The following is a 12,733-nucleotide window of genomic DNA, read 5'->3' as shown; positions in this document are numbered from 1 at the left end:
AGACAAAATCATACTTTTAAAACAACTCCCATATTTTTTGTCTCATTTTATGTTAGATTTCATCAACAGGTTAGTTTTTGTCCGTTACACGATCATCAAATCAGACATTTTATTCCGCCACATCACAATTTTGTGGATGCGCTCCTCCATTAATTGTCCAATGAGAGCCGAGGGTACCATTGGGCGGCGAATCTGAACAGAAGACAAAGGGGAGGAGGAAACGCCGCGCCTTGGTTGGCTTAGGAGGTGTCGATGTCACTAGGTCTGCAGCCAATCAGGCGGGAAAGAAGACCAGAGTGTGTGAGGAAAAGAAAGAAAAAAAAAAAAAGAAAACAGAGTGAATGGAGGGGAGATGTGAGAGAGGAAGTAAACAAAAGAAAAGCAGGAACAGAGAGGACGGGATGAGAGAGAGAGAGGGAGGGAGGGAGGGAGCGGCAGTCCCAACAGAGAGGAGAACAATGAGACGGAGAAAAAAAAACAGATGTTGGAGGAAACGGAAAAGACAGAAAGAAGACAGTATCTGAAGCCGAGGGAGCTATCAGACTCCTACACCAGTCGACTCTCGTGTGTGTGTGTGTGTGTGTGTGTGTGTGTGTGTGTGTGTGTGTGTGTGTGTGTGTGCATGACTTCTGTCCTACCTGAGACAGAGATGGCTCTCACTCCACTCCTGACCGCTTCTAACTTCTTCTCATTATTGGACACTCTAGAAGAAGAGGACAAAAGTGAAAAAACAGCACATTTATCAAAGCGGTTGACACACATAATAACAAACCAAACACACGCAGGTTAAATCGAAGCCTCTTAAACATACATATGAGTCTCACTGAAAGAGCTTCAGTAAACTAACCCTCGCTCTCTGCCTTTGCTGCGGTCTCTCCGTCTGTGTCATCTGAGCTCTACTACAATCTTTACATCACAGACCACAACAGGCAGAGAGAAAAAGACAGACGCAGCGAGCAGAGAGAAACTTTAGTGTGAGAGACCGAGAGAAAGAGGAGGAGACTGCCCAAGTGTTTAAAAACCCTAAGTGGAAAATATTTGGCTCCTAAACTTATCTCCTTATTTGACCAGAGACAGCGGGAGAAAGGGGAAGAAAAAAAAAACAGAGAGAGATTTGAGCTGAAATGACCAAAAGTAAGCAAAACGTTGGTGTTTGAATTTTCGTCAGCTGACAGTGAAATGTGAACAGACAACGTCCAGGCTACTGTGATCACAGATGAGCAACCACAATCAACTCTATGCTACAAAAAAAAAAAAAAAAAAAAAAAAAAGGTACTGACGTTTCCTTTAAAATCATTTTTAAATCTCTGCAGGCAAAAACACTATAAAGGTGCATTTTGGAAAAAAAAACAGAATGTATTTGTTGTCCCAGTTAAGTTTTTCTCAGTTTTTAAGAGAAAAGGATTAAATTAATGAATTACGGGTAAAACATTTTAGCATAAAACCTTTTTTTTTAATGATTAGCCTTTTGAATTTTCATGTAATTAATTTATGGCCACACTGAAATACTCTGTCAATGTAATGGTATGTTTCATTTACCAGAGAGTTGACTGCGTTCTTTTAAAATATTTTCTTGTGCTCAATAGTGATGTCGTTCACCATATTTTTGTGCAAACAAACACCGTAGCGACACGCCCACAGATGGTACTGTGTGTACGACTGATTTAATGAGACACGAGTGCTAATTAACAGCTTTCAATACAGCTGATCCAACTTCAGGGGGGCGTTCCAGTTAAAATTTCCAACTGGGAATTCTCAATTCAAATGGAGCACACCATAAAACAAGTGGGCTGCAACTGATGATTATTTTCATTGTAGCTTTATATGTTGATGTATATGAGAAGCCAATTGTTTAGTTCATAAAATTCATCAAATTCATCACCACAATTTAGTCATGAAATAAAACAAGGTAAACTTACTCATCAGAATTTTCGTGGACAAAATTAACACTGAGTGGCAGTGAATGTCACGTACAGGAACTTTAAAGCCCAACTTCACCTCTATAAGTCTCTTTTGTTTGACAGCTTGGGATTTAATGGAGGGTTTCTCCACGGTGTGCCGGCAGTATTACAAAAAAGACGTTTCCTAATAGAAATGTCAAAATGCCTTACTCTGTGAAAAAGGAACTTAAGGGCCAGCGGCAGGTTGAAGTAATTTTGCATCAACAGATTCTCAGGAAAGTGATTCTGTCTGACTCTTGTCAAATAGCCCCTGTGACTGTTCCTCTTAAACAGGCGAGTTACTCAAACCCTTTTATTTTCAGAAGAACTGCAGCGTAAAGGATTTCCAAGGTAATGATCAGGAGAAGCAGAGCTGCACTGAGGCTCATGCATTAAACACTTTACTGTTATAATCAAACATGCAAAAACGTAAAAACTGTATTTTTCTGAACTTCTTAAGAAATGTCTGATTTCTGTGACAGGACGGGTAAACCTACCAGTACGTCCCCTCTCACAACCAACATACCATCATTGTGAGCAACAGATATAGAAATTAAAGATCTGATGACTTATAGCAGTGATATAAACTAGTTTGTTACAGTAGAATTAACATTACTGAAGTCTCAAACACTAAGAACAGAACAGGTACTTACTTTGGGATTGAAGGCAGCGCTCTCTCTCCCTCTAGAGGACAGAAACACACATCAACAGGATCAGAACGAGTGTGTGAAACACAATAAATGTACAAGACTGCATGCAGGATTTGATAATGTTTCAAGACTCATTATAAACATGGAAAACAGGAAGTTATACACAATGCAAAGGACACAACAAAATACTTCCCTGAATGTATAACACATTACTTATACAGCATTAGAACTGAACACAAGCTCATGTTTTTCCTTAAGACTTCTTCTGATAGCATATCTTTGTGCACAAAAACTGTGAACACACCTGTTTTAATAATTTTTGTTCCATCCTAAAGAGGCGGGACAGGAAAGGAGGGATCTACAGTTTCATACCTTTCTGAACTCTGACGATGAAGGAATGAGTTTCCATGGAGATGAGCCGACAGTAACCATCAATCAAGTCAGCCAAGTTCTCCGCCATGGTCAGTGATGCTGTTGTGACTGTGAGAGGCTGCGCACACACGTGCACACAAACACACACAGACAGACACAGACAGGCATGTTACAAAGAACCATTATCATACAGACACACACACACTTACACATAACAGCACAGTGGGGGTTTCCAGCTGCTCCTTATGTCACGGCGTCACTATGTCAAACTCCACTGTCTCATAGTATTTGTGCATGCGTGTGTGTGTGTGTGTGTGTGTGTGTGTGTGTGTGTGTGTGTGTGTGTGTGTGTGTGTGTGTGTGTGTGTGTGTGTGTAAATCCAATACTATAAAAGCCAATAAAACTGAAAGACTCCACTCATACAGCAGCGGGTGTTATGAACCCTTCCTCTGTGAGAGGAGCCATTATATGGAATCTATACATGGAAAACCATTAGCTAATCTCTGTATCTATGTCAGACACGCACACACACACACACACACACACACACACACACACACACACACACACACACACACACACACACACACACACACACACACACACACACACACACACACACACAGAGCCGACCGAGCTACGCACCATGATGAGCACAACTTATGGTAGTTCTTTACTAACCACTAAAGGCCAAAGCAGTCATCATGACCAAACAAATACCAATAAAAATGCCATTAGAGTCAGAGAACTTTATGTACTTTGCAGTCTTCTGTACTTTTCATAGAGTTTAGAAAACTTATTTAACAGTGTGTCAGCCATAGGAGCCAATTAAAGTTTGTGCTTGCGGGCGCCCAAATGAAGGGGTGATGGTAATTAATTAAGGTGTTACAAACTCACTTTTTTTGTGCTCGCTTTAGTTGTTACTGTGAAAATGCAAAACTGCTCTGCCACAAATTATAAGAGGCTACACTACCAGCACACAGTCTGGAGAGGGCAGTATTTACATACACATAACACTACGTCACCCCTGTGTATAGTAGTACAACCAAAAGGCAATAGATTTCTCTATTAAGACCAGACAAACCAGATCATGCTCAGCTGGCCATTTTCATCAGAAGTATTAAAAACAAATTTGAAGGGACAGAAGAGTTTGTATCCAATGCAAATGTGATGAAATATGTTAGTTAGTGTAAATGAAAAAGTAGACTTAGAAAAATATTATGCTTTTTTGGGTAGTATTTGTCCTATAAGATGACATTACCATCAGTGGCCCTGAGCCAGTTTAAGTTTGAGGCTCCTCAATTAGACAAATAGAAAGACAGACAGACAGACAGACAGACAGACACACAGACAGACACACACACAGACACACACACAGACACACACACAGACAGACAGGATCATAGTACCTCAGCAGCTCCAGCTACGTTAAGCTGTAGCATCCCTTTCCTGTCCTTCTCCTCCATAGCCGAATACTGGATGGACTGAACTTGGTTAAAGTTGGCTAGATGGGTGGGCTGAGGATAGAGAGAGAAATACAAAAAAACAAAACATGTAAACTCTGCTATGTTTATTTATATTTATTCATAATCAAATGAGCGATATCTATGTCTAATTTTATCCGTGGAGACCTTGGCTTGGACATTTGGTTTAAATATGTTTATGATGCAGAGCATTACAATCATTCATCCATTCATAACCTATTTTAATCCTGGCTGTGCAGTATGACATGGACTAGACAGGAGCTCACCGTGGATCCTTTGTCAGTGAGGTAGCTGATCCCCTCCTCTGGCCCGATGGCTAACTCCACCTGAATCACCCAGCTGGACTGTTGGAGTGAAGAGGAGAGACACCGGTTAAAGGAGGAAGAGAGACTGGAGAGTGTCTTGGATACATGCAGGACCCAATGCCACCAAAAGGGGTCACCCTAACACAACTAACTAACACAGCGGAGTGGCGGCGAGGGAGGAAGAAACCTACCCCCAGGGCACATTTGAAGCACTCCTTGTCATAGCGGTAGATCGGTGCGAGTATCTCCAAGAACTTGAGGATGCACTGCTCGTCGTTGAGATTCGCCACCTGCTTAAACGTCTGCTGGATCAACTTACGAAGAGTTTTAGCCTGAGGAGAGAGGAAAATTACAATAAAAAAACTGACTTCATGTAAAGTATTATGCAGCTGTTAGAGCAGACAATCTGTAGCTGCGAGGAGATGGTGGGAGAGGCATGATGGGATGTGTGTGGGTGCTGTGTATTTGTATGCTTGTGTGCAACAGAGACATTGATTGACTAATAGGCCACTCTGGTTCCAATCAAATTGACCTCAGCACTTCATTGCAGAGGCACTCTTAGTTCAGATCAATATCTTAACAAAGAGCCATTGATGCTGTTAGTTACCACCCAATTAAACACCACAGTCCGCCTCCTCATTCATCTGTAGTGTGACTTTCATCTCACGACATGTAATGCATACAGTTTTTTTTTCCCCAGTGTGTGTGTCAGTTGTGTTTTCTCTGCTGGCCTCACACTCACATGGTCAGACCTGATTTTTTTTTTTTTTAGGTCTGTTATGTCACCAGAGAGTCGACAGATGTGGAGCTGACAGAAGGAGAATCCATCGAGCAACATTATTCTGTCATTTACAATCCTCTCTATACTTCATCACTCGAGACGTAAGGATTCTCGCACGCACACACACACACACACACACACACACACACACACACACACACACACACACACACACACACACACACACACACACACACACACACACACACACACACACACACGTTATATCCAGTGTAATCCTCTTCATCTGATGTATATCTAAAGGCATTGTGGCTTACATGAAGAGGAATTCACCGCCAACAAAACGACCCTTTTAACCCCTCTCCCCCCTCATATGACCTTGACGTGTTTTACACATGTATGCACAAATGTGCAGTTTTAAGAATATCGAGGGCAGCTTTATCTAAACACACATAAACAGACCTCTTCTGAAGCCAAATTCAAGAACCTTTAAAGCATTTTCAAGCTTTTCCAGCACCTTCAAATCAAAGATGTCCCGTCAACCTGGGGACAGTAAGAATAGCACCTGGGGCACAAAGATACGGTGTCTGGGACAATTCTAGGACAGTACAGAAACTTTTGATTTCAATTATCATTTTAATTATTAAGTGTTCAATGTGAGGTGGCACCGGCATGAGCTCTATGCTACGGTCACATGCAGACTAAAATGACTATGGTGTTTAAAATAAAGCAATTTCTGATGTCAGATATAAGTGTGTATATGTAAATTTCCACCACCGTATAGCAATTAGGAACAGGTTCACATTTGCACCACAGTTTGCAATAATCCATTTCTGGATCTAACAGAAATAAACAAGAAACAGTGACTCAACCAACGACAAAAAGAATAAAGAAAACTCTGGATTATGGCCATTTCTAGTGCTGCAAGTGATGATAATCAATTAATTATTTAGTCTATAACATGTCTAAAATTCTGAACAATGCTCATCACTATTTCCTAGAGCCCAGAAAAGATGTCTTCACATTGCTTCTTTGGTCCAACCAAGAATCCAGAACCCAATGAGTGTTCATTTACTGCCACAAATGACAAGGAAAAGCAGCAAATCATCACATTTAAGAAGCTGGAACCAGCGAATGTCTGACATTTTTGCTAAATTTGGAATAATGGTTGTCAAGCCTGAGACACTTGAAAGTAGAATTCAGGACAGTTGAGGGAGACTGAGGAAAAAAAAGTTCATTTTGAGGCCTAAACCTACAGCTGTGGTAAAATTACATTTTCATACTCAAAATTATTTTTTACTTCTTCATTGCAAGAAGAAGGAAGTAAAAAACAAAGTTTTTTGATTTCAGCCTGTTGCTGTCTGTTATGCTCTCCACAACTTATTTTATTTCTTAATCTAAAGTGCAAACTTTTCAGTCAGATAGAGATTTATTATGCAATTACAATTTCAGGCAGTTTCATGCACTTTATCCAGAATCTAAGCTCTTCATGCCTTAAAAACGCTTTAAAATTCAAGAATTTTCAAGGACTTGCAGCGCTCATACGAACCCTGTAAACACTTTACATTTAGTGAAAATACAGATTCACACAAGCCCACATACAGCACAGGCAATCCCAAACTATAAATAGCTCTCCATATATAGATTAAGATAAAGATTAGAGGAGATTTAGTTCACTACAGACCAGGCTTAAAAAAAAAAAGCATGTGTGGATTTACAGTAGACTAGTTCAGCACATTAAGGTCATTCTACACAAAACAAATGAACAGTTTAATATTTAAAGTAACAACATAAAAGCAATCAATTGCACTGATTTATTGACTTTAAATGCAAATTAAACACAAGCAACTGACAGATTATCCAGTGAGTCTAATGAGGCCCAAACATTTTATTCTCAGAGTGCAGTGTGTGTGTACTAAACCTTTCACATTTTTGAGGACAGAATCATTCATGTGATCATTATTAAGTCTGAACTATCTGTTTCTATTTTATTTTTCATTTGTAGGTCTGCAGCTAACAATGATTTTCATTATTGATTAATCTGTCTATTATTTTCTCCATTCATCAATTAGCTGCTTGGTTCATAAAATGAAAAATGTCGAACGTTGTTTCCAAAAACCCAAGTTAACGTCCACAAATGTCTTGTTTTGTCCACAAACCAAAAATGTTCAGTTTACAGTCATAAAGGAGTAAATAAAAAAACAACAACTATTAATCGATTATCAAAATAGTTGGGGATTAATTTAATAGTCCGTTATTAATCGATTAGTCGTTGCAGCTCTATTCATTTATAAGCAAAAGCATAACTATCTATTCTTCAGTCTACTCATTAAGCCTGTAGGACTCAAGAAACACACACACACACACACACACACACACACACACACTTATCTACAATATTCCTGTGTGTTCAGATACGTGTGTGTGTGTGTGTTATTCAAACAGATGTGATAACACACATGCGATGACAGAATATAATGTGTACGCGCTCGTGTGTTCTACGTGCTCTTGATAGGATCAGTGTGTTAATTCCTAGAATTCCACAACACTCTCACACACACACACACACACACACACACACACACACACACACACACACACACACACACACACACACACACACACATAAACACACAGGGATATTGTCAGTACAAAGCGTCCACCCTTCCTGAGAGGAAATACTGCGAGTGGTTATCACCCTCCCCATCACCATGCTGACCATCACTACGGCGACAGTGCTGACAGTCACAGGTGACACAGAAACTGTTACAGCCTGCTCACACATTAGAAATCTGACTGATATTTGATATTTAATGGCAAAAAAGCCTCTTAAACAATAATACACTGAAAAAACAAACAGTTAAGAAAACTTTAACTTCAAGAGATTTTTGAGTTTTGACCCCGACTTGAATCTTTGAGTTCAAGAAAAACCCCAAACTACTGCAACCATTTATTTTTCAGCCACCCAAATAATGACACATCAGGTCCACAACTCACTGTGAACAATTTTTGGGGGGTGGACCTGAAACCTAAAGCTTCAAGTTTATCAAAAAGAGAGGAGCAAATTATCTCAGGTCTGCAAAACTTTGTTTAGTTTAGTTCAAAACTTAAAGAGATTGAATCAAAACTTAAAAGTCTAGTGAGTTTATGAGTTTTTCTTTTCTTTACAGTGCAGAAAGTGGGGCTCTGAAATTACACTACACTAATACTATAACTCTAAATGGTTCTACAGTGAAACCAGGAGCCAAGTCTAACATGGCTTCAACTTAGCTCACATTTGATATATGGTTTATTATGATTTTTGAGTCATCAGTCCCAGTGATCCTCAGCAGCATACTGGTGTCTTATAAGAGACCTGGACTAAACACAACCAGGAACCACTGTGATAAATAGTACGCTGAGGTTTAGCTTGAGGTTTCTGCCTGTTTAAAGGAGGTTTCTCCTCACATCTGTCGCCAAGTGCTTGCTCATGGTGGGAACTGTTCAGTCTCTTTAAATGATATCATTAAAATAATACATAAATCTGTACCTGCTCTACATGAAAAGAGCACTTGAACTCTGCATGCACTGAAAAAACAGTTTAAAGAATATTTAAACAATATAATTTAAAATATCACTGAATATTAAATAACAGAGTCAAACTTTAATCACTTGCACACCCACACAATATTTCAGGGTTTTATTCAAACATTTCATTGATTATTGGGTTTCACTTCTTCATGTAACAATAAGTGTCACTGCAGCGTCACCTAATTGTTTCGTGCTAACTGTCGTTTCATAAAGTTGAGGGTGATTCAGTAAGAAACAGACTGCGGGGCTCAAGCTGGGCTGTTTGTTCAAACTTTGATCTCTGAAGCCTCTAAAGGTCAGTTTCAGTAAACCTGCCGCCCGGCCTGTCGATATGAATGAACAGACCCCGCTCTTTATAACGCTTTGACCGCTGCTAACATCAGTCACTGTTTACTACCACAGCCATCTGCTCTGTGTGTGTGTGTGTGTGTGTGTGTGTGTGTGTGTGTGTGTGTGTGTGTGTGTGTGTGTGTGTGTGTGTGTGTGTGTGTGTGTGTGTGTGTGTGGAAGTGGAGTCCATTGAGGGAGAATAATCCCATTAAATGACTACCATTCTCTTTCACCAGAGCGAACCACAGAAACGTAAATGACAGCTGCGCTCTCTGTCTCTCTAACACACGTCCATGTAAGTATAAAAGAGCAGATGTGTCAGACACTTATCACTCGCTTAGCACCACTATAACTGTTTATAACCGCTAATACAGGATACAATTAGGCATAAAAAATACTCAAACATGAGCACAGCCAACTCTTCTATGTCTCGTTTTCATTATCAATTATTTTCTTGAGTAATCGATTAATCATTTGGTCCAAAAAGGATGCTCATCACAATTTCCTCAAATTCGAGGTGATGCCTTCACATCACCTTCTTGTCCTGCCAACAGTCCAGCACTCAAAGATAGTCAATGCATTATCAAATCTTACAATTAAGAAGCTTGAACCAGAAAATGTTTGGCATTTTTGCCTAAAAAACAACTTAAAGAATGAACTGATTGTCAAAACAATCTATTAATTGGCTCATTGCTTTAGCTCTAGGGCTTGAAATTTTATCAAAATCACAAAAGTGTAAGTGAAAATACCATTTTAAATCAGTCTAAAGACTCACGAAAAACATCTTTATTTGGTACAGATCACTGCAAAAATCACACCATAATTATTTTAATAAATTTTTCAGTAAAAATGAGAATAATGGTGTATAAATGATCATTCCCTCTAACATTGTAAATCATATTGCAATTGCAAAATCAGTCAAAATAATCACAATTAGATATTTTATCATGATATTTAGCTCTATATCTCATAAGCCCTAATAAACTGTTCTTAAATGACATCAGTCCAGACGTCTACCATGAAGTCAGATGTGCCAGTTTATGGATGTTTGTTTTGTGTATCTTCATTTTCATCTTTATATTAAGCGGGCTGAAGAGGAGTGTGTGTTGTCGTGTTTGCCAAAGAAGCAGAAAATGAGAGGAAGAGGAGTTAAAGTTCGTAGGTGGGCAGCTGATGAGGGGGGAGTCAGCAGGGCTTGACAGACATAAGGGGGGGGGGGGGCCCAAAAGGAGACGCACGTTGACGCCTCCCCCCCCCTCCTCATTGTTGCAAAGAGAAAGTGGGTTTAAACATGACCTGAGGGTCACACACACACACACACACACACACACACAGTTTCAGTCCCCAAGCAGAGCATCTGTCTGCCCGCCTGCTGACATCAAGACCTTTTCGGGTCAGCGGGCCCTTCCTTCGTGCACACACACACACATTCAGACACACACCAAGACCCTCCCCATAAACGCGTGCCGTAAATTTATCACTGACACAGACACTGCTCATTATGCAAGCACAGCCAGCCGTCACACACAGGCGTACGCAACCAAAACCCACCGACTACAAATCAAGTGATTTTTCTAGAACAGAAGAAATCCGAAGACCTCATTTAAAAAAAATGCACTGACTAAATGATTAATTGTGAAAATAACCTGCAGATAAATCAGTAATTGCAGCACTAATTTAATGTTTGAGTTTATCTAGTGTTGAGGATTTGTTAACTATCAACATGGAAAACATTTCAGTAGAAAGAGCTCCATCCTGTAATGGCTCCGTAAATTCTCTGTAAATTACAGCAGATCTGCAGATATTTGTCTTGGGTCCCGGTGGTAAACGATATCCTAAACTGGCCTGTCTAGTCAGATGATTATGTCTGTGTCTGATGTACACTGCTTGTTCAGAAAATCACAGGGGTTTCCTGCCACTCAGGACGAATACCTGAAGAACAGCAGAAGACTGCAGTGTAATCTTTTGTTTACAGTGAGGCATGAAGTAAATACCGCACTCATCTGCATATATATATATACATAATCATTATTGTTCCATTTAATACTGACAGAAGATCATTTGTAAATATAGAACAGAGGAGAGGTCCTATACAACTACCCTGTGGAATGCCACATGCAACCCTCTGCTTTCAGAAATATACATGATGATAAAAGCATCCGGATTTCTAATCATCTGCCTGTGAGTGTGTTTTTATTCAATAAATGTCTGTCTGATTTACCTCAATAGTTGAGGATGACCGCAGTTTGTTTCCTGGCTGTCTGAACTTTTCTGCAGTTACCACTTCTCTGGATATAACCTCTGCACCAAGTCATCGCCGAAAAAGGAAAACTAACCCGACAACACAACACTGAACTCACACTTTCCTCTTTATTTCAGCACTAAATCATCGCTACATCATTGATCATCATTATATTTGTTTTACACACCTGGGTGGTTCTTTCTTTCCAGCTAGCGCACCGTTTCTATATCCATCACATTCACTGATTTACAGATTAAAAGTAGGTTTTTCCTCATCCTTCTCTTGCTTGTCTAAATTCACCTAAACTTCACTTCTAGTTGGCCCAGATTTCATCTCAATCTTGGACTGCTTCACACACTGTAAGCCCGACCAGACAAAACCTGACAACACATCAAGTCACACATTTAAAAACTGGCTCAGTCACGCTGTTGAGCTGCCCATAAAACAACAAGGTTTGGTTACTTTTGGTAACTGAGCAACTCCAGACCAGCTGCTGAATGATGAGCGAGCATTACCCCGACAGTTTTATCAGAAACCCTCTTATTGACCATTATTTTAAGAGTGCAGTGTTTGTTTCAGCAACTCGACACGTTAAACTTTTGATCTCACCTTGACTGAATCCAACAGGTCTTTTGGGAAAAAACGCCTCAAACCAACGTCTTTCCTGAAAAGAGAGACAGAGAGAGATACAGAGGCATGTTTATTACGCTCTCATTACACCGAGGAATGCTAATTGACAAGCGCTTTTAACTTTATCTAATCTCAGCAGATTATTTTTTTCCTCCGCAGAGAAATCACCAACAGCAGCTTCAGACAGATGCATTTAGGCAGAGGGGCAACTGAAGACGAGAGAAACTGAAAACAGAAACAGAAAGCTGTGACTAAGTGCTGACTGCGGAGCACTACTCATCTTTTCCTAAGAGACGAGACTGAAGGGAAAACAGAGAGAACAGGGAGAGTGATAGAGACGCAGGGAGGAGTACAAAGAGGGAGACCGCAGAGACAAAGAAAGATGTGCAGGGCTAAAACAGGAAGCTAGCTAATGACTCAAACTCCTCTGGAGAAAAGACAAGTACAGGAGGAGGAGGAGAGAGTGA

At 40.0% G+C, this 12,733-nt stretch overlaps 1 protein-coding gene across 8 annotated transcripts in view; it reads right to left on the bottom strand.

The window, feature by feature from the left end:
• Positions 1–12,733, bottom strand: part of ptk2aa (protein tyrosine kinase 2aa) — a 79,725-nt gene that overhangs the window by 27,965 nt on the left and 39,027 nt on the right. For 4 of the 8 annotated variants that reach the window (XM_084739222.1, XM_084739220.1, XM_084739214.1 and 1 more), the window contains 8 exons: positions 12,246–12,300; positions 4,944–5,084; positions 4,714–4,791; positions 4,373–4,480; positions 2,963–3,080; positions 2,594–2,624; positions 639–703; positions 178–264 (listed from right to left, as the gene is read on the bottom strand). In XM_084739222.1, coding sequence (XP_084595348.1) covers positions 178–264; positions 639–703; positions 2,594–2,624; positions 2,963–3,080; positions 4,373–4,480; positions 4,714–4,791; positions 4,944–5,084; positions 12,246–12,300 — 683 coding nt within the window. The remainder of the gene's footprint in view (positions 1–177; positions 265–638; positions 704–2,593; positions 2,625–2,962; positions 3,081–4,372; positions 4,481–4,713; positions 4,792–4,943; positions 5,085–12,245; positions 12,301–12,733) is intronic. The other 4 variants (XM_084739217.1, XM_084739218.1, XM_084739219.1 and 1 more) reach the window with 1 other exon arrangement.

This window comes from Lutjanus erythropterus, chromosome 16, assembly GCF_056507025.1.
Source record: "Lutjanus erythropterus isolate fLutEry1 chromosome 16, fLutEry1.hap2, whole genome shotgun sequence".
In the NCBI taxonomy this organism is placed as follows: domain Eukaryota; kingdom Metazoa; phylum Chordata; class Actinopteri; order Lutjaniformes; family Lutjanidae; genus Lutjanus; species Lutjanus erythropterus.
The sequence above is the reverse complement of the archived record's forward strand: the minus strand, read 5'-3'. Positions and strand labels throughout refer to the sequence as shown.